At 49.3% G+C, this 19,297-nt stretch overlaps 2 protein-coding genes across 3 annotated transcripts in view; both read left to right on the top strand.

Moving 5' to 3' along the window:
* Window positions 1–7,454, top strand: part of LOC119449589 (uncharacterized) — a 137,638-nt gene extending 130,184 nt beyond the window's left edge. For both annotated transcript variants that reach the window (XM_037712796.2, XM_049665324.1), the window contains one exon: window positions 2,292–7,454. In XM_037712796.2, the coding sequence (XP_037568724.1) occupies window positions 2,403–3,725 (1,323 nt within the window). In that variant the 5' untranslated portion in view covers window positions 2,292–2,402 and the 3' untranslated portion in view covers window positions 3,726–7,454. The remainder of the gene's footprint in view (window positions 1–2,291) is intronic.
* LOC119449588 (uncharacterized) overlaps window positions 1–19,297 on the top strand; it is a 378,080-nt gene that overhangs the window by 250,360 nt on the left and 108,423 nt on the right.

Genomic DNA, 19,297 nt, shown 5'->3' with positions numbered 1-19,297 from the left:
ACACACGTTGTCTACCAGATTGCGTTGCGTGCTGTTTAGCGTGTTTTCTGTGGTTTGGATAAGCAGCGATTCCGGACGTAGTGTTGCTGATACGTTCCCCTTCGTGATAAAAGATTTTGCCTCGGCCCAGTTAATCGCGTGGCGCGTGTTTTGAACGTGCTCTGCTATGGAATTTGATGCCGCGTGGCTCTTGCCAAGAACCATGCGGCATCAAATACCACGATTTTACCTGACCAGATGGTGTTCCGTTGAACTCTTTAATACAGTAGTATTCCACAGTTTCGAGTGCATGTAATGCGCTGTCCGTATATTACAGAACAGGCTTGCATGCATGTATAGGAACGTGCACTTATCGATCGTTCCATACGCTTCATCATTGCAAGTTTTGCGCGAAACATTAGGAAAATAAATGAACTCGCATCGCTAGAATTCTGGCGACAGTAAAACAAAGAGCAAGATCACCTTTGCGTGCGAGATAAGTGTTCTCTGGAATTGACGACTCAAACACCAATCGCTTCATTGCACCCGTAATTATTACCAAAATTTTTTGACCATCTGTAAATAATAATAATAATAATTCACTTACACATCATTAACTATATAAGGCATAAACGTTGTTCGTATTTTTTTTCTTTCTTTTTTTATCGTGAACTTCCAGAATAGCGACGAACGTGGTCGCACTGGACCACTTCAGAAGAGGTGCATTCGCATACTCGAAAGCTGCTTACGTGAGCTTTCAACCGTATGTCATATTTAACGAGCCCCTATTTCCCCATGCACCCTGCCAATGTGTATCTGCGCGCGCCTGAACGACTATCGCATGGAATACTTTAGAGCCGGTTCGTATATATATACCGTATATCGACGCTATATATCACGGCATGAAAACCGCGCCCGCTCCTTTGGGTGCCATCATCGCCAGGAAATGGCGCTCCCGTGCGCCACTTCGGTTGGCGATCGGCCGAAATGACGGTCAATCGCGGCTATACGGGACAGCGTATATGGAAGAGCTAGGCTGTCAACATTTACTTTACTTTGGAATGGACTAGGACTGCTGCAGGCTTCCTCTGCTTCTATTTCTTTCTTTTTGAGAGAAAGATGCGAGAAAGAGGGAAGCTACCAAAGATAACCTGCGAGGAATGCCGCAGGCTTCGAAGTTAGTTCGCCAGAGCTTCTCGCGAAGCGCTTCTCCATTGCGCAAAATGAAGAGCCGCAGCATCAAGGATTAAGACGCTCAAGTACTTCTTTTTTTCGCTTGCCGCCCAGTATATACGGCAGCGCGCACATGTAACGAACAGCTTCGGGCATGAAAGTGGAGAAAGCACGCTGCAAAGGCTCTCGGAGAAGAAGACAGGATGTGAGCGGCGGTGCATCGTCGTGTCGCCAGTTCATAATTTGGACTTGCCAAATGCATTGCGAGATGGGCAGGTCGGCGCTCCCGTTTGTTGGAACTTAAAGCAACAAATGCAAGTTAGGTGCTTCATTGCAGCAACTGTTCGTTCTTTTTTTTTTTTTTTTTTCACCGGAATCACCCCATATCGTCTCCTGTTAGGTTTCCTTGCCTCTTTCGCCCGCTTTCGGGTTGGCGGCAGTCGGTGTTCGGTGGTCGATGGTCGGACTTGCGATACAAAGGCTCCGATGGGAAGGGTGCGTGCTCTCGCGCGACCGAGGTGCGGGGAGAGGCGCGAGGAAGGGGGACTGACGCGCTTGAGCTTTCACTCGCTCGTTCGTTCGGGATTACCCCCCCCCCCCTCTATCTCTCAGCTGACGACATGCGGGAACTCTGCAGTGAAACGACGTTCACAAACACGGATGGCTTACAGGGAGGCATGCTCCGCATTTGTGCGCGCTATTTAACTAGAAACAACCGAGACCAAATTTTAGTCGTTCTCCACAGTTCGCATCGCGGTGTCTTGCGATGCCTTGTAGTTGAATATCGTACTATGTCGTGCTATAAATGCGTTCACCTATACCCAAAAAGTGCAGGCGGTTTTCAAGTTCATTGTTCTGCGCATTTTCACTCCATTGTGTGCTTACAAATGGTGCTTACATAACATACACTTTTTTTTATTTTGCGCTGAGCATGTGCTGCGAGATTATCATATAACCAAGCAGACACGATGTGCTGCAGAAACGGTTCCTTAGACTCAGGGAAAATATTGTTGGTCGGGTGTTTCCCAACCATGAAAAAACGAGAGGACGGAGAATGTGTAGGCAGGGAGGGACACGAGCGGACGCAAGAATAGCGTTCCTATAGTGTCTTACGTGGCTTCTTTTTTGTCTACTTGCAGATGCCAGCGCTGTCACGTCAGTTGGAGAGGCTGCTACGCCAACCGCCGCACAGACGGTGAAAAATGACATAAGCAACTCGCCGACTGCGACTCCAGCGTTACCGCCAGACAATGGAACAGCAGCACCCACGGTGCCCTCTACACAAGCCACCACGCCGGGGCAAATATCCGAGCAGACATCTTCGCCTACCTACTGGCCACGAAACAAGTACCGCAAGCTCTGAAACGTCGACGGCGTCGGTGACGCAGGATTCGAAAACAGAGCATCCTTCGACTGCTATCACAGCAGAAGCACCAACAACATTTACAACAGTACCCGCTGTCAATCATTCAGAAGAAACAACCGTCGTGACAAGCACGGATATCGAGGATCACCAGCCGAACGCCACCAACGGAAGTGAAACGACGTCGTCAGCGGCGACGACTATAACGACGGTGGCTCCGACGACACTATTACCGACGACGACGAGGCGCCGGCTGCCCGAGGTCCCCGACGACGACGTTGTCATGAAGTCTACGCCCACCCAGAGACGCCTGCTGCTGGTGCTGCGCGGCAATTGCAGTCACGACAGCCTCAAGAGCGACGTCGAGGGCGCCTTCCGGAACCTGACGAGCGCCGCCGAGAACATCAGCGTCACCGACATCCGCTGCACCACGCTGCTGGACGTGAACGTGACGCTCAAAGCTGGCGAGCTGCAGCTCAAGCAGCTGCTGCGCAACTTGAGTCTGGCCGGCACCCTGCAGCTGGGCGGCGACAGGCACTTCCTGCTGACCGACTTCTCGGTCAAGGAGCAGGTCTCCACCGACGGAGCGCGCACGGTCCGCTCCCGCTGGGTCCCGACGCGCGAGGAGCTCATAATCTACGTCGCCGTCGCGGTGCTCTTCGGCATTGTGCTCATCATCGCCTGCGTGGTCTGCAGCATCCGCTGCTGCCGCCGTCAGCCGTCGAAGACGCTCGACTTCCTCGACACGCCGCGCCTCAACCTGCGCCTGGAAGACTACACGCTGACAAGGATACCGCGACCTCACACCGTGTACGCTGACCACTTGCGCACGCCTGACCAGGAGCTGGGCGTGGTGCAGGCCTTCGACACGTGCGTGGTCCCCCTGGAGGATGTTATGCCTCCGCCACCTCCCGCGCCCACCGTGCCCGCACCGCCGTGCCCGCCGCCCAGGCGACCCACTGAAGGCTGGAGGACCGAGCCACTGATGACGTTCGGTGGCAAGCACGCCAAGGCGTCGCCCGCCAATGGCCTCAAGGTCGCCCGCAGGAGTGCCACCCGAACCGAAGAGGAAGACGACGACGAGTCTTCCCTCAGGGGAAACGGCGCACTGTCCACGTCGACAGAGCGACTAGCCCGGAGGGACTCGGGTCGCCGGCAGGGAGTCGACAATCCCATCTACTTGGTGGACCGCAGGAAGTCCAAGGGCTGAGGAACTGAGCGCTCTGTCCCGCTCTGTCACTCTCTTGGAAAGTTCGAGCCTACTGCGTGGACCTGAAGACGAACTTTGCACCGCCGGCCGTCAAATGGCGGGCTTCACGGACTGGCGGCTCCCGCTTTTTCATCTTGAGGGTGTTCGCCGCGAGTGAGGAAAGAAGTAGGCTCGCTATAGGGCTTAAGACTGTGAGAGCTTGTCTCTCGCGAGCCGAAGCCACTGTTTACGGTGACGTGGCACTGGCCGGGACTGTACTGTGCGCGTCAACGAGAGGTTGTGCTTTAGGAAGGAACTTAGGTGAAAAATGGAATGCGACGATAAGAAAGTCTCGCAGCGATCTGACCCTTGACACGTCGCCAAATTTGGCTAGCATAGAGGCAGGCGCGTCGTCTTCTTTGGGGCCTATACATTACACACAGCTATCAAGCACATTGAGAGTGTTCGACACTTTGCGTTGTGCTCCGAGTAAGGCGAGCGTAATTGTTGTGTAAGCGTGTTACCTTTCTCTTTGTTTTTACCTGAGGCCGCCTTTTAGTCAGACTCTCATTTCCCTGATTTGCTTTTGTTCCTTTTCTTTCTGCCGTTTCTATTTACAAGTCGTAGCATATGGATGAGTATCTTCTAGTTTTTTGTTTGTCGCTAGATGCTTATAGCTTGACCAAGAGCGCGTACTTATAGGCAGTGTGTAAAACAGCTGGCTGTGTTCTTCGTATGGTGGTGTCTCCACGGCCCCGACTGGTGGTGGTGAGCGCCGTTGTTTGTTATGTCTCAGAGAAGAAATGGCCTCAGAAGTAGAGAGAAAAAAAAAGAAAAGCTAACTCCCTGCCACTTTCTGTCAGAGGCCTTGATTATTGGTAGTCCTGTGGGTTCAGTGTTGCGTGTCCCCTTGTACTTCCAACTCTTCGTGAGTGTATAGCTGTGGTACTTGAGTCGACCATTCTGTATATGCCAGCGCTTATTGAAGTCGCTTTTTGGCTGAAACGTGGGCATTATTTCTCCGGTGACCTGTCAAGCACCAGGGGCGGCACCGCTAACATGAGTACGCATGTTTCCGCTGCCCAAACCAAATTGAATAGAAATGTGCGTCTTCCAATTACTAAGATTAGCAAAAACTAGTTTGTAGCATGGCAAAATGCATTTGTCCCATCTTTCGCTAGGAATGTGAAACACTCGGCAAGAGAATCTAGGAACACAGTTCGCCTTTCGCGCACTTGATACGAGAAGGCGTATAGCTTTGATTGCGCTGCAGAATTCTACATGTTTGGCTAAGTCGTATGTTTATTTAGCTTTCTCAAAGCGCCACCGTATTGCGGCTGCATTTTCTTTAAAAATGCCTAAAATGTCATCTCTAGGTGACAGTTTAGCACAAACAAAGCAACTGCATGTTTGGGCAGAGGAACCATGTCAATTTCTCTACTGACGCAGGGTAGATAAAGGGAAGTGTGAAGAACGGCAGGCTCTAATTTCGTTCCGACCGCTTCTGAGATGGCTCGAAAGTATACCTCTAGCACGCACCAGTGCATCTAGAGAGCCGATCAGAATATATATGTGATGTATGATTCTGCCGACCGAGCATGGTTTCGCAACTACCGTGGAATACCGAGCATGCTTCCCACCTGCAGTACCATTTCCGGGACCTTACCTCGGAAGAAGCTGAAGGGAAAGGGGTTGACATTCCCGGCAGCTTTTCTGGCACGGAGGAAGGAAACTATTGAAGTCAAACGTATATCGACCCAACATCTGATCGCCACGTCAGAGCGCGCGGTAGATCTTCTTGGTGATCCCGATCTGCAAACAGAGCTATATACGGCTGGACAGCCGAAGAAATGCTCATCGATGAAAACCGACGGGGAACCTAACATTCCCGGCCTCTACGTCAAGTCTCAGAGGTCACGTGTTGGGCCCATACTGCGAGGTAAAAAGCGAAGGAAATAGCTTCACGTCGAGTTGGCTTGGCAGAGCTGGCTGCGTGACGTAATGCTTTCTTCTGGTTTATTTCATTCCTCCATGGTTTCTGGGCGACTGTTAACCTTGGGTGCTATTCTGGACATTGTCGAATTCCGCCATATTGTCGAATTCGCCATCTTGTCAGCTCTTATTGGTCCAGAGGGCTGCTGGGGTGTGTCTGATTGGCTCTAAATGCCAGATTTGACAATATGGTGGAATTTGACGATGTCCTGGCTTACACCTTCGTGTCGAGATTGAAAACAATTCTATTTCGATCCTTTTCCTTTCCGCGTTTCGTCAGTGGACCTAGAAACGAGCGAAAGAGAGAAAAAAAAACAAGAGGAAAAAAAGACAGCGAGATTAGCCAGTGTAAGTACCGGCTGGCTGCCATGTTCTGGGGAAAAGGCTAAATGGATTAAAAGATGATAGAAGAAACAAATGAAAAAATAAAGTGGAAAAAATTCTCACAATAACGCGATCCTGCGCTCTACAACTTTCAAAGTCGGTCGCGCAGTTCACAAGCCCTAGAAACAAGTGGAAGAAACCGCTACGCTATACCGGCCCTGTTTTTGCATCTTTATCAGGATGTTTTCATCGAGATTCATAAAATTGTGAACGCATGTTATGACATCGAGGCATTTCATTTTTTTTCTTTTTTCTCGCACGATTTTTAATTTCTCTCGAATTCAAATTTTTGGTGACCGCTTGCTCGATATTTTACAGCATCCTTCTTTAGTTCCCTCCTTGCCGTTGGAGTGACACCAAAGAATGTTCGCATTTCCTTTCATTGACCCTTCTATATATACGCATCGTACGCCGCAGATCCGATTATTGCGGGCTTCTCACATTACCACAAATCATCTTTAAGCTACAATTTCTTCTTTCTTTCGTAATCTGTTCGCAGGCTTAAGCATCCCAATATCCCCAGTGTTGTCTGTGTCTGTGCTCAGCGCGTAATTACGTCTCCTTTTTTTTTTTTTTTTTTGTCCAAAATGCTTCAAAAATAGATACCAAGTTTTTGGATTTGAATGAATGTTTTTTTTTTTCTTTCGCCTAGCTTGTTTATGCAATCGCAGTATAATCTTGACCGTATGTGCACGGCTTCTCCCTAGTATAATTTCTTTTTTAAATAAGTTGATGTGCAATTCACGCGTGACATTATGTGTGGAAGCACCGATACACTGGCGCATTACACACACTTTTTGCCACTTCAACGAATTCGCGTACTTGCTTTCCACTTTTTTTTATTAGGAACGGCTACATCACTGCACTTGTTTTTGGGACATCTTTGTCCAACGTAGAGAGATAGAGAAACAACCTCTCCAAAGTGGAGAGTCCTTGGGCATTGCACGTACAAACTGTTTCGCTATCTCATTCCTCTACCCCCAGTCACTCCACTCAGTGTGTAATCCCGAGCTTCGTTATGGTTTATCTGTTCATGTTACAATGTGAATTGTTGCTTGTGTACGCGTATAATTTTACTCGGTATGCGTTCTTGTGTTTGAACAAGTGTCCAGGTTGACCTTGAGTATTGCTTCATATGTACTGCGTGTGTTTCCGCCTCGTGCTTTCGAAGAGTCCAGCGATATGTACCCCAGGATGCCATATGTAACCACAAACACACATACACATACAAGTAAGGAGCAGAATGAGAAAACACACAGTTATAAAAAGAATAAGAGTGGAGTCGTTCCGTTACTTTTGTATTCAGAGATGTACATGTGACAATAAATGTCATTGTACTACATTAGTACGAATAAATGTGGCGCATGGCGTGGTGTTGTGCACCAAGTTTTTATTCAACGTCAGTGGCCGTATCTACACGCCACTGCGGAATGACCCCAGGCTGGCTTGCTCGAACTACGTGGACATTGCGCGAGCTAGCGATGAGGTAAGACTAGGCTTGGTATTTCGTCTCTTCTGCCTTTCCGACTAGCGCTAGGCCGCGATTTTGTATAGCGATGCCTTCCGTCTGATTCTGTGCCACTGTTATCATGTGCATCCACCGTTCAGGGCCGACTGATCCCACTGATGATGGGGCGGAGCTTTGCTCTCACCACTGGCTAAGAGCGAAATGCGCACAAAATGAATAGCATCGGAAAATGCACCGCTACAACGTCACTGCCCCCTCCCCCCCCCTTCCCTTCCCCTAAAAAAATAGTGGCATTCACATGAATGATACGGAGTGGGGTTTCGTGTTGGTTTTGGCTGTTGCTAACGCAAACCGGTTGTCGGGTTCAGGTGCGTAAGTAGACACTAGCAAAAACATGTTTTCACCGAGCACCAAAATAGAAAGCGTGCAGAAAAGTTCTGGTGACCCTGTTAAGAAACAGAAGAAATGAAGAAATTGCAGAAACAGGGCCGCTACAAAGTAATGGTGACTTCGGGCTGTCGCTTCGGGTTACTCTAGAGGTAGTCATCTTGTTCGGGTGGTCGAAAAATGGCGCTCAGACTACAATCGGTTGGTTCTTTCAGGTCGCTGAAATCCGACTTGGAGTGCCCAGAAACACTCCTTCCGTCAGCGGGCTTTTCCCGGTGTCAACTCGGCATTTTAACGCGACAGTGTTAAGGGCCCCGTGTCGCAGGTACCGGACGACCGACTCCGTGACGCTGATGTTACAACAGTCTTGTAACTTAGATATTCTTGAGGTACGCAGAAAGAAATACAGACTAAATGTGCTCTTTCAAATAATGCTGGATGAAATAAAATTGATAGGCACATGAATATCTACATGCTCCTGGCAAAAGAAATCCACAAGCCAACCACGATTACGTTATCCAACCGTACTGAGCTCATAGTGATATATTTCGCTATACTCATTCTTCCCGTACGTGATTGCATGAAATGTGGAATAAACTACCAAACGCTATTGTTGCACTGAAAGATATGTGTGAATTTGAACATGCTTTGAATGAGTGATTTGATGTACATTGTACATAATTTGATGTACATACGTAATTGTTTTGTACAAATTAAAATTGATAAACATAAATATCTACATGCTCCTTGCAAAAGAAATCCGCGAACCAACCACACTTACAGTATTACCAATATAAATAAATGATAATAATAAATTATCTTCCATGAGTAAAGAGAGAGGGACTGTTATCATTGCGTTCAATTGTGGGGAGCAAATAGGAAACTAGTTCATCCCAGCAATGAAGCAAGCGCAAAGTTGAGTCATATGGGAGCACACACACAAGTCCCGGGTGAGTCAACGCATACAGTCGCCGCTTTGCACATACGGGAAGCTGCACATTTCATACCGGACACTATATTACCTATCTATACAAAAAAAAATGTTCCCACGTCAAAACTCTCGCAGCCAGAGCACACCGGCTGCGAGCTTCCTATAAGCTCCCTATAATGGGCTTCCTGTAAGAGTACAGGGATGTCTTTTTATACCTATAATCAAGAATCGGGGCTACACTTGGTACAAATCCATGGCTAGAGGCAGTGCGTGAACTTGACAGTTCGATTTTTCTGTGTCCGTGCCAGTTCGCGCTGCCTGAAACCATGGGAGGCAGCGCGACTTTTGCCCTGGTGTTGATGTTCTGGACCTGATTCCTGAACAGCTGCTCCAAAAGCCTGGTGTGCTCGTACATGCCATATCAGCTTGACCCTCGGCAGTGACTTCTTCAAATCATATTCTTTTTCGCCATATCAATGTGACCGTGGGAACTAAAATGCCAGAAAACGTGCATGGTATTTAACTAAACTAATGCAAAATGTTAGCTCTGTTAGAAATACGAGCGAAGATCAGTCAGCGGTATATCAGGAAGAGTCGCCTGGCGCTACGCTCAGTATTTGCTGAGGTAAGGGGAAATATTGAGTTAGCCACGTGACCAGTATTGTCTCCCCCTCACCTACCTTTATTATTGCGATAGCAATTATGTGGACACTCCAGGCGCATTTCCGCCGTTGTGGTCACGTCGGCGTCGCCGTGATGTTCCGTATAAAGTATAAGTGCGATACCATCGTGGCCGCGCGCCGTATGCCGTGTCTGCGAGGGAAAGCGTGTGAGGGTGAGCCGAAGATGGTGGCTCAATCTCGCGTGCGCAAGTAAGGAAGGCGGGGAGGAAGCTCGTCGTCTCGGGTGTTCTACTCCGGAGGCGGCTAAGCCTTAGCAGCGGCTGCGTATGGCGCGGCTGAGCGTGGCCGCGCGGGCCCCATCTTGAAAGCGGTCCGCGATGAGGACAGAATCCAGGTGCGTCGAGGGCTGTTGGCTTCGTGTGTGCTGTGTGCTCGCCGCTTAGCTTGCGTTGAAGTGAGAAGCAACAGGAAGGTCAATTTGCTCGCTCCTGCTGCCGCGCTTCCTCACGCCAGCGTTTTGACAGCAAGTACCCGCGGTCATCGAGTACGATGTGTTCATGTTTGCATGTGCGTGCGTGGCACCATCCTTGTTAATTTAGTTAGTAGCCGAATGTTTACAAGTTTATACGGCTGATAAATCTGCTATCCTTACTTCGTATAGCTGTCTAATAATTTGCTATCACAATCGATGCTTCTCCTTTCGAGCGAAATTGCTACATTTTTCCCCTTGAAAAAATTATAAATAAATAAAAAGTAATAAAAAGAAAAAGAATAATGATAGCACTATAAATGAAGTAATCTTATTTTAAATATTATAATTATCGAGAAAATCAAAATGTATAGTGTAGGCGCGTGCCCGCGTTGTCGGCTTACGATGAAAAGCGTTACACATGTAACGAAGAAGTGCCGGTCAGTCAGGCGCATCACCAGCGCTTTTACGCACGGGGCTTGTGTGTGCACGGGGCTTGTGCGTAAGAGTAGGCAGGAGTGGGTATTTTTTCGGCATCATTAAATTGGTCTTTCTTCCTTCGACTACTCGACCTTATGCCAATATTTCAGGCGGAGTTATTAGCGATCATCCTAGCTCTACGAAAACTTCCCACATCTATTACTTCAGCCGTAATCTTAACAGACTCCTTGTCTGTTTGCTCCGCTTTATCAGTGCCCAATTCATCCATCATTCTCCGAGAATTTCATTCATCCATCCCCCAACATTTACGCCTTATCCATCTGGTATGGGTGCCAGGGCACGTGGGGCTCACATTAAACGAATCTGCAGACGCACTAGCAGCGGCATCTCTTAACGGCCCGGAACTGAGGATCCTGAGACCTTCGGCATACGTCACTTCTGCGAGATTTAAAAAAAACTTTCTGTCCAAGGAGAACATGCCAAATCATGTGTACTCAATAACGCCGATTTTCAGCACCTTAGGTTTCCTTGGCACAGCAGATGGTGTTCAACAAGAAAATTTGAAGTGTCGCTTACTAGAATGCGTTGCCGAATACCAAGGCTTAATTTCTATACCCATAGGTCTGGTTTGGCGCCTTCCCCTGAATGATTTTATTGCAATGAACCCGAAACTAAGGATCATTTCTTTATAGAGTATCGTAGGTTCACCATGCATAGAAAACGACTTCTAGAAGGTCCCCTCCGCCAACTTGGATTGACCATCACGCTACCTATCATTCTATCTCTGGGGGCGTCGGCACTAGGACACTGTAATAGGAACGTATGTGATGCCATATTTAATTTTGTAATGGAAACAAGGAGACTGCCATGCTAATTTTTTTTCACAAGACAACAAAAATATTTGCTTCAAATTTTAAGATGCTATATCATGAAAATTAATATAAACGATTATAATTCATTTATTATCTCATTCTTAAGTAACAAAATCCCATTTAGGTATCCTTAATTTTTCTTCCCACCGCCGCCCGATTCATGGCCAATCCCCCGTAGTGGGTTGCGCTATTTCTATAGGCACCAAACCAAACCAAACCAAGCTTGTCCTGACTGCTCGCAGGGTTCTGACTGCCGCACCGAGTTCGACCTCTCAATCCTGTCAACAAACACCTTGACATTTGGTGGAGAGTGCTGGGTACGACTCCATCAACGCTGGAACTTCGAAGCCGAACCCTTCAATCATCTCGGTCCATGCCGGACGATCCCGCCCAGCCTTCTCGAACCATGCCTGACGATCCAGTCCAACAAGCTGCAGTCACGGCACCAACTGTCATCTGTCCTGGCGTGCAGCGTCAGCGGGATCCTGCGATTTTTGCGGGTACCGGTGATCAGGACGTCGAGGACTGGCTCGCCTCGTACGACAGAGTCAGCGCGCACAACCACTGGGACGATAGGGAAAAGCTCAACAACGTAATTTTCTACTTGAGCAACGTTGCACATTTGTGGTATCGTAACCACGAATCCGACATCCCGACATGGTCGGCGTTCAAGACCAACTTCATGGAAGTCTTTGGTCGCCCTGCTGTACGTAAACTTCAGGCCGAACAACGCCTGCGCGGACGCGCCCAGCAACCAGGTGAGAATTTCACCAGCTACATCGAAGACGTCGTTAATCTGTGCAACAGAGTCGATGCAACGATGCCAGACGCCGATAAGATCCGGCATATCCTCAAGGGAATTGAGGACGACGCCTTCCATATGTTGGTCGCCCCGAACCCGACCACAGTGTCTGTCGTCATTGCGCTGTGTCAAAGTTACGACGAACTTCGAAGGCAGCGAGTTGTCACACGACATCCGCCCTCAGAATTCGCCCCTGTCTCAGGTCTGACGCTAGGTGTTGACGAGTCGCCTCTAATGCACCAGATAAAGGAGTTCGTGCGAGAAGTTGCTCGGCAGCTTTCCCTGGTGCCCTTTACGAACGCGCAACAATACTCCCCACTGACACAGGGGTTACAGACCGTCATCAAGGAGCACGTCGCTGAGTGCCTGCCAGCTGCTATTCAACCGCCTACAGTCGCGGCGCCCTAGACATGCGCTGACGTCGCTGCTAGGCCGCCCTTCGCTCCACGTCCACCTCTCAGCTGTTGCGCGACCGCCCCCGATTCCCTTCTCGTCGCCTACAGCACAGCTACCACGCCAGCCAAATCCTTGGTGCACAGCCGACAACCGCCCAATTTGCTACCATTGTGGTATTCCGGGACACGTTGCCCGCTTTTGTCGACGCCGTATGCAGCCTACTTATGATTACCGCCGACCATTGAACACTTACGCCCCTCGACAGCTACAATCCCCTGTGCCGCCAGATGAAACCCCTGTTCTCTACACTACTCGTCGTTCGCCATCCCCACGCCGCCGTTCCATCTCACCGATGAGACGCCGGCCAAGCCCTCTGCCTCAGGGAAACTTATAGTGTCGCAGTTCCCGAGGCGAGAACTGCGTCCCCTTCGATTTACCCAAGGCCTCGAAATCACCCCTGCAACGTAATTGAGGTATACGTCGAAGTAATTCCAACATTCGCACTGGTCGATACGGGCGCAGCAATCTCGGTGTTACGCGCAGGACTTTGCCGACGGATAGGAAAAGTAACGATGTCGCTTTCCGGACTGTATTTGAGTAATGCGAGCGCACAGCCTGTCGAACCTTTGGGAGCCTGCACTGCACGTGTTGTAATCGCGGAATCTCTTCATCTCATTGAGTTCGTTGTCCTGCCGTCCTGTTCCCACGATGTCATTCTAGGTTGGGATTTCCTTTCGTCTAACAATGCCATCATTGACTGTGCCCGCGCCGAGATGGAGTTGTCTTTTCCTTCCGCTGCAGCCATGGACCAAGATCCTGTGACTTCTACAAAAATGCTTGTGGCCGAAGCTGCTGATATCCCTCCTCAGTACGCTGCCGTCGTCTCTGTATCTTGCGCATCCGCACGTGACGCGACCGTCTTATTCACGCCATGTGACTTTATCGCCCGTCGCCGTTCCCTTCCGTTGCCCTTTGCCGTCATCGCCATCAGTGCTGGTCGTGGTGTGATGTGTGTGTGCTATGTGTCTTTCCTGCCGATTGCTTTTCATCGCGGAGAGTGCCTCGGTTATGCTCAAACTGTGGATTCTTCGATGCTCTTCGATGCTCCCGACGCCGCACATTCGACATCCCTCACCGCGCTCGACAATGCGACTCGACCGCCGTTGGAGTGCTTCCATCCGTCAATCTCCTGTGATTTGACAACCACACAACGCGCGTAACTTGTCAGCCTGCTACGCGAATTTATCGCCTCCTTCGACTGCCGTCAACATTCTCTCGGCCGCACCACCACAGTGTCGCACAGCATCGGCACCGGTTCGCACGCCCCACTCCGGCAGCGCCCTTACCGTGTCTCGGCTTCGGAACGCCGCGTCATCGACGAACAAGTGAGCGATATGCTTCGGCGTGGCGTGATTCAGCCGTCCCATAGCCCGTGGGCACCGCCTATTGTCCTCGTAAAAAATAAAGATGGTTCTATTCGCTTCTACGTTGATTACAGACGTCTTAACAAAATTACGCGCTAAGACGTATATCCCCTATACCGCGCATAGACGATGCTCTTGACTGTTTGCAAGGTGCCGAGTTCTTTTCCTCTTTGGATTTGCGGTCTGGATATTGGCAAGTCCCCATGGCAGAGGCTGACCGCTCCAAAACCGCCTTCGTTACACTGGACGGACTATACGAATTTAATGTCATGCCATTCGGCCTATGTAATACGCCCGCTACGTTCGAGCGTATGATGGACAGTATCATGCGTGGTCTCAAGTGGCACACGTATTTGTGCTACCTAGATGATGTCGGTGTCTTCTCACCTGATTTCTCGACTCACCTCCAACGACTAAGAGAGGTATTAAGCTGTCTGACTAAGGCTGGCCTGCAACTTAACATCAAAAAATGCTTCTTTGCTGCTCGTAAGCTCACCATCTTAGGCCACGTCGTATGCAAAGAAGGCGTGCTTCCGGATCCTGCAAAACTCCGTGCAGTTGCGGAGTTCCCCAAACCCACTAATCTGAAGACACTACGCGGTTTCGTCGGTCTCTGCTCCTATTTTCGCCGCTATGTGAAGAACTTCGCCATGATCATCGCCCCTTTGACTCAACTGCTGGCTGGAGACAACGCCGTATCCGCCTGGTCGAAAGCATGCGATGACGCGTTCACGACCCTTCGCCGTCTGCTCACCTCTCCTCCTATTCTGCGACATTTTGACCCCGCTGCCCCAACTGAAGTCCATACAGATGCTAGTGGAGTCGGCCTTGGGGCGGTTCTTGCCCAACGCAAAAGTGGTCTCAAGGAATACGTCGTTGCTTATGCTAGCCGCACGCTGACAAAGTCGGGGCTAAACTACTCTGTTACAGAAAAGGAATGTTTAGCCATACTCTGGGCCCTTACGAAATTTCGACCTTATTTATACGGCCGCCAATTTGATGTAGTAACGGACCACCATGCGCTGTGCTGGCTCTCCTCATTGAAAGACCCCTCTGGCCGCCTTGCACGCTGGGCACTCCGTTTGCAAGAGTACGATATCCGGGTCGTATACCTCTCTGGACGCAAGCACACCGATGCCGCCGCTCTCTCTCGCTCGCCAATTTCACATGACCCTGATCCAGACAGTCTTTGCCCACTCAACTTTGTCCTCTCAGCACTTGCCATCGATGACATGCGCTCTGAGCAGAGCAAAGACCCCTGGATTTCTTCGCTTTTGGAGTTTCTCGCGGATCCTACCACTGTTACGGCGTCTAGGACTCTACGGCGGCAGGCGCATCACTTTGTTATTCGCGACCAACTCCTCTACCGTCGCAATTATCACCCCGAGGGTCGGCAATGGCTCCTAGTAATACCGCTTCATCTTCGGGCTGATTTATGCGCATCGTTTCGCATTGATCCCCAATGTGCACACGGTGGCGTGTTAAAGACCTACACCCGCCTTAGGCTCCGGTATTACTGGCCTGGCATGTACAAGTTCGTTCGCAAGTACGTCCGCTGCTGCCTCGACTGCCAGCGCCGAAAGTCGGTCCCTACTTCCACTGCCGCACCCTTGCAGCCGCTTCCTTGTCCATCCCGTCCTTTTGATCGGGTCGGAATCGACCTTTATGGCCCGCTTCCCTGTACTGCATGGTGCTGGCAACCGCTGGATTATCGTTACAGTGGATCATCTCACACGCTATGCAGAAACCGCTGCACTTCCATCTGCAACTGCCCAAGATGTTGCATCCTTCATACTGCGACATTTTGTTCTTCGTCACGGATCCCCTCGGGAACTTCTCAGTGATCGAGGCCGGGCATTTCTATCAGAAGTTATGACGTCGCTTCTGAAGGAGTGTCACATCATCCACAGGACCACTAGCGCATACCATCCGCAGACGAATGGGCTGACGGAGTGTTTCAACCGTACTCTTGGCGACATGCTCGCCATGTATACGTCGCGTCCGACCATTCCACTGGGACGCTGTGCTTCCGTTCGTCACGTTCGCCTATAATACTGCCACTCAAGCTACCACTGGTTTTTCTCCGTTTTTCTTACTGTACGGCCGTGAACCTTCATGCACCATCAATACTATGCTACCCTACCAGCCTGATTCATCGGAATGTATTCCTGTATCTCAAGCTGCGCAGCATGCTGAAGAATGCAGAAAACTCGCCCGTTGTCTTACCACCGCAGATCAGACACAACAGAAGCTTCGTCGTGGTGGCTCTGTTACCCCAAGCTTCCCTTCCGATTCATTGGTTTGGCTGTGGGTTCCACCTTTAGCTCCCGGTCTTTTTTCTAAGCTGCTCCCAAGATATCATGGACCTTACCGTGTAATTGCACAAACTTCCCCCGTGAATTATGTCGTCGAGCCTGTGTCACCGTCTTCTGATCAGCGCCGTCGCGGTCGCGAAACTGTTCACGTAGATCGGGCTCAAGCCCTTCTAAGATCCCTCGTATGTTACCGAATGCTTAGATCGCCAGGATGGCATCTTTTTCTCCGGGGGACAAATGTAACGAAGAAGAAGTGCCGGTTAGCCAGGTGCATCTCCGGCGTATGAAATACGACGAAGAAGTGCCGGTCAGTCAGGCGCATTACCAGCGCTTTCACGCACGGGGCTTGTCCTGACTGCTCGCAGGGTTCTGACTGCCGCACCGAGTTCGACCTCTCAATCCTGTCAATAAACACCTTGACACACATTACAAATGGTAAGCTGTTTTGCATTGGTACGTTAAGGCAATCCTCGACATATTAAATATATATTGACGGCACATTGCTACTAAGGCAATGTATATTAGCCATAGGTGGAAAGTTAATTTTTCCGGGATGGGGGGCACACACACACACACACACACACACACACACACACACACACACACACACACACACACACACACACACCACACACACACACACACACACACACACACACACACACACACACACACACACACACACACACACACACACACACACACACACACACACACACACACACACACACACACACACACACACACACACACACACACACACACACACACACACACACACACACACACACACACACACACACACACACACACACACACACACACACCACACACACACACACACACACACACACACACACACACACACACACACACACACACACACACACACACACACACCACACACACACACACACACACACACACACACACACACACACACACACACACACACACACACACACACACACACACACACACACACACACACACACACACACACACACACACACACACACACACACACACACACACACACACACACACACACACACACACACCACACACACACACACACACACACACACACACACACACACACACACACACACACACACACACACACACACACACACACACACACACACACACACACACACACACACACACACACACACACACACACACACACACACACACACACACACACACACGCACGCACGCACGCACGCACGCACGCACGCACACACACACACACACACATACATATATATATATATATATATATATATATATATATATATATATATATATATATATATATGTACAACCTTTAATAGCAATTACACTGGAAATTTCGTGTGACCTCGAAAGATTGTTCACTGAAGTGACGAGCTTATATGAGTATTTGCAAGACCTCAGAGTAGGAGACAATTCAGTTTTACAGCCTGACTCCCCTCGCACCGCCAAGGGACTGGCGTCTCTTGGCTGAGCCATGCGACAAGCGGATTCAGTTAATCACGCTAGGGAGATATAACTATGTGTTTTGTGCGTATTAAGTCGCACAAGTACACATCTATGAAAAAAAGCAATGTGTACGCCTTGTAAAAGTTTTCATACAAAAGATGCAAACCAGAAATATTTTCCTGGCGAAAGGTCAGTGATTGAGAAGATAAGACATCACATATATAAAAATTAAACGATATATATATATATATATATATAACCATTCCTGAACACAACTTATGACTAGAATTATTAGCATAAGTATAATTTGATTCCATAACGCCATAGTTTCATTACATGTCAAACTGGTTTCGTTTATTTTCCGGAGGCAGAATAAATGATTACAGAGTAAAAATTCTCAGGTGTTCAAATAAATAAACATAATTAACAAATAAATAAATAAGACAGCGATAACTCAAAAGCGTGAAAGGACTCGATAGCAAATATAGGAACAGCATGGATTGTGTTATTGAGCGGCAAATGCAGCATATGACGAATAAAAATAATAAAGAAAATAAAGAAAATGCACAGATAGACTAGGGAGTTTTACAAATAGCGCAATCAGCATATCTCTATGCAAAATCAGACCTCCTGGTTCAAGGTCGTCACCGTAGAGCTATGTTATATATGCTTCGTCTTTCTTCCCTTTGGCAAGATGCTCAATTTGGGACTTATGCTGCCACATATCAGATGGATGCCTGTTGTTTAACGAAGACAGCACTGTGTCAAGTACTTCATAGAACCTCTGGCGGTACATGTCACTCGCTGATAAAAACACGGGAGCTGAGGAACCTTCTTGATAGCGGCGTGGTCTTCTTTCGCCTAGCAGCTAGAGCACACGGGTCCTCAACTCCTACTTTTCCTGCCTCTGCCATACAAACGCGGGTCACGCGCTTTATTTTGGAGTTAATCTGCGCAGAGTTCAAGCTTGGGCCATCCGAGATGGCTGGTCCCTTCGCGTGCGCTGTCTTCCCGTGTGTCTAGTGTTATGTTTCCGCTGGTGCTTATACGGTGGAAAATACGCTTCCTTTTCAGCGTCAGACGGGTTTTGACGAAGTACTGATAAGCGAGGTGCCCACCGTTGGTTTTGCCGTTGGTGCTCATGCTGTGTTTGTAGCCGGTGCACATTCCAACGCCCGCAGCCGCGGTAGAAGTGAGCTTGAAGCCTGTTTTCTATTTCTCCTTTTATTGCGACAGCGATTGTATCGACACTCCAGGCAAATTTTCGATGTCGTCGTCGCCGTGGTATTCCGTATAAAGTCCAAAAGTCATATGAATAAGCGACCCATACACTGTGGGTGCGAGAAAAAGCCCGTAACGCTGAGCCGAAAGGGATGGCGGCGTGATGGGCATAATCTTCCCACGCGCTCAATATTCGGGTTAGTTGGCGGTCACATGATCAAATGCGCGTATTGGGAGGAGAGCACGCGTCTTCTCATCTAGCCCTGCCACAGCTGCGAATGACTGTGCGCGGTTGACTCTTACGCGGCCCGCGTGCCGTATCCAATTGTTGATAATCATTGAGGGGGTGCAATGATCAATGGCGAGCAGGGATGGCTGCTAACTTCACGCGCGCTGTCTTA

Source organism: Dermacentor silvarum, chromosome 4 (assembly GCF_013339745.2).
Source record: "Dermacentor silvarum isolate Dsil-2018 chromosome 4, BIME_Dsil_1.4, whole genome shotgun sequence".
Taxonomy (NCBI): Eukaryota; Metazoa; Arthropoda; class Arachnida; order Ixodida; family Ixodidae; genus Dermacentor; species Dermacentor silvarum.
The sequence above is the reverse complement of the archived record's forward strand: the minus strand, read 5'-3'. Positions and strand labels throughout refer to the sequence as shown.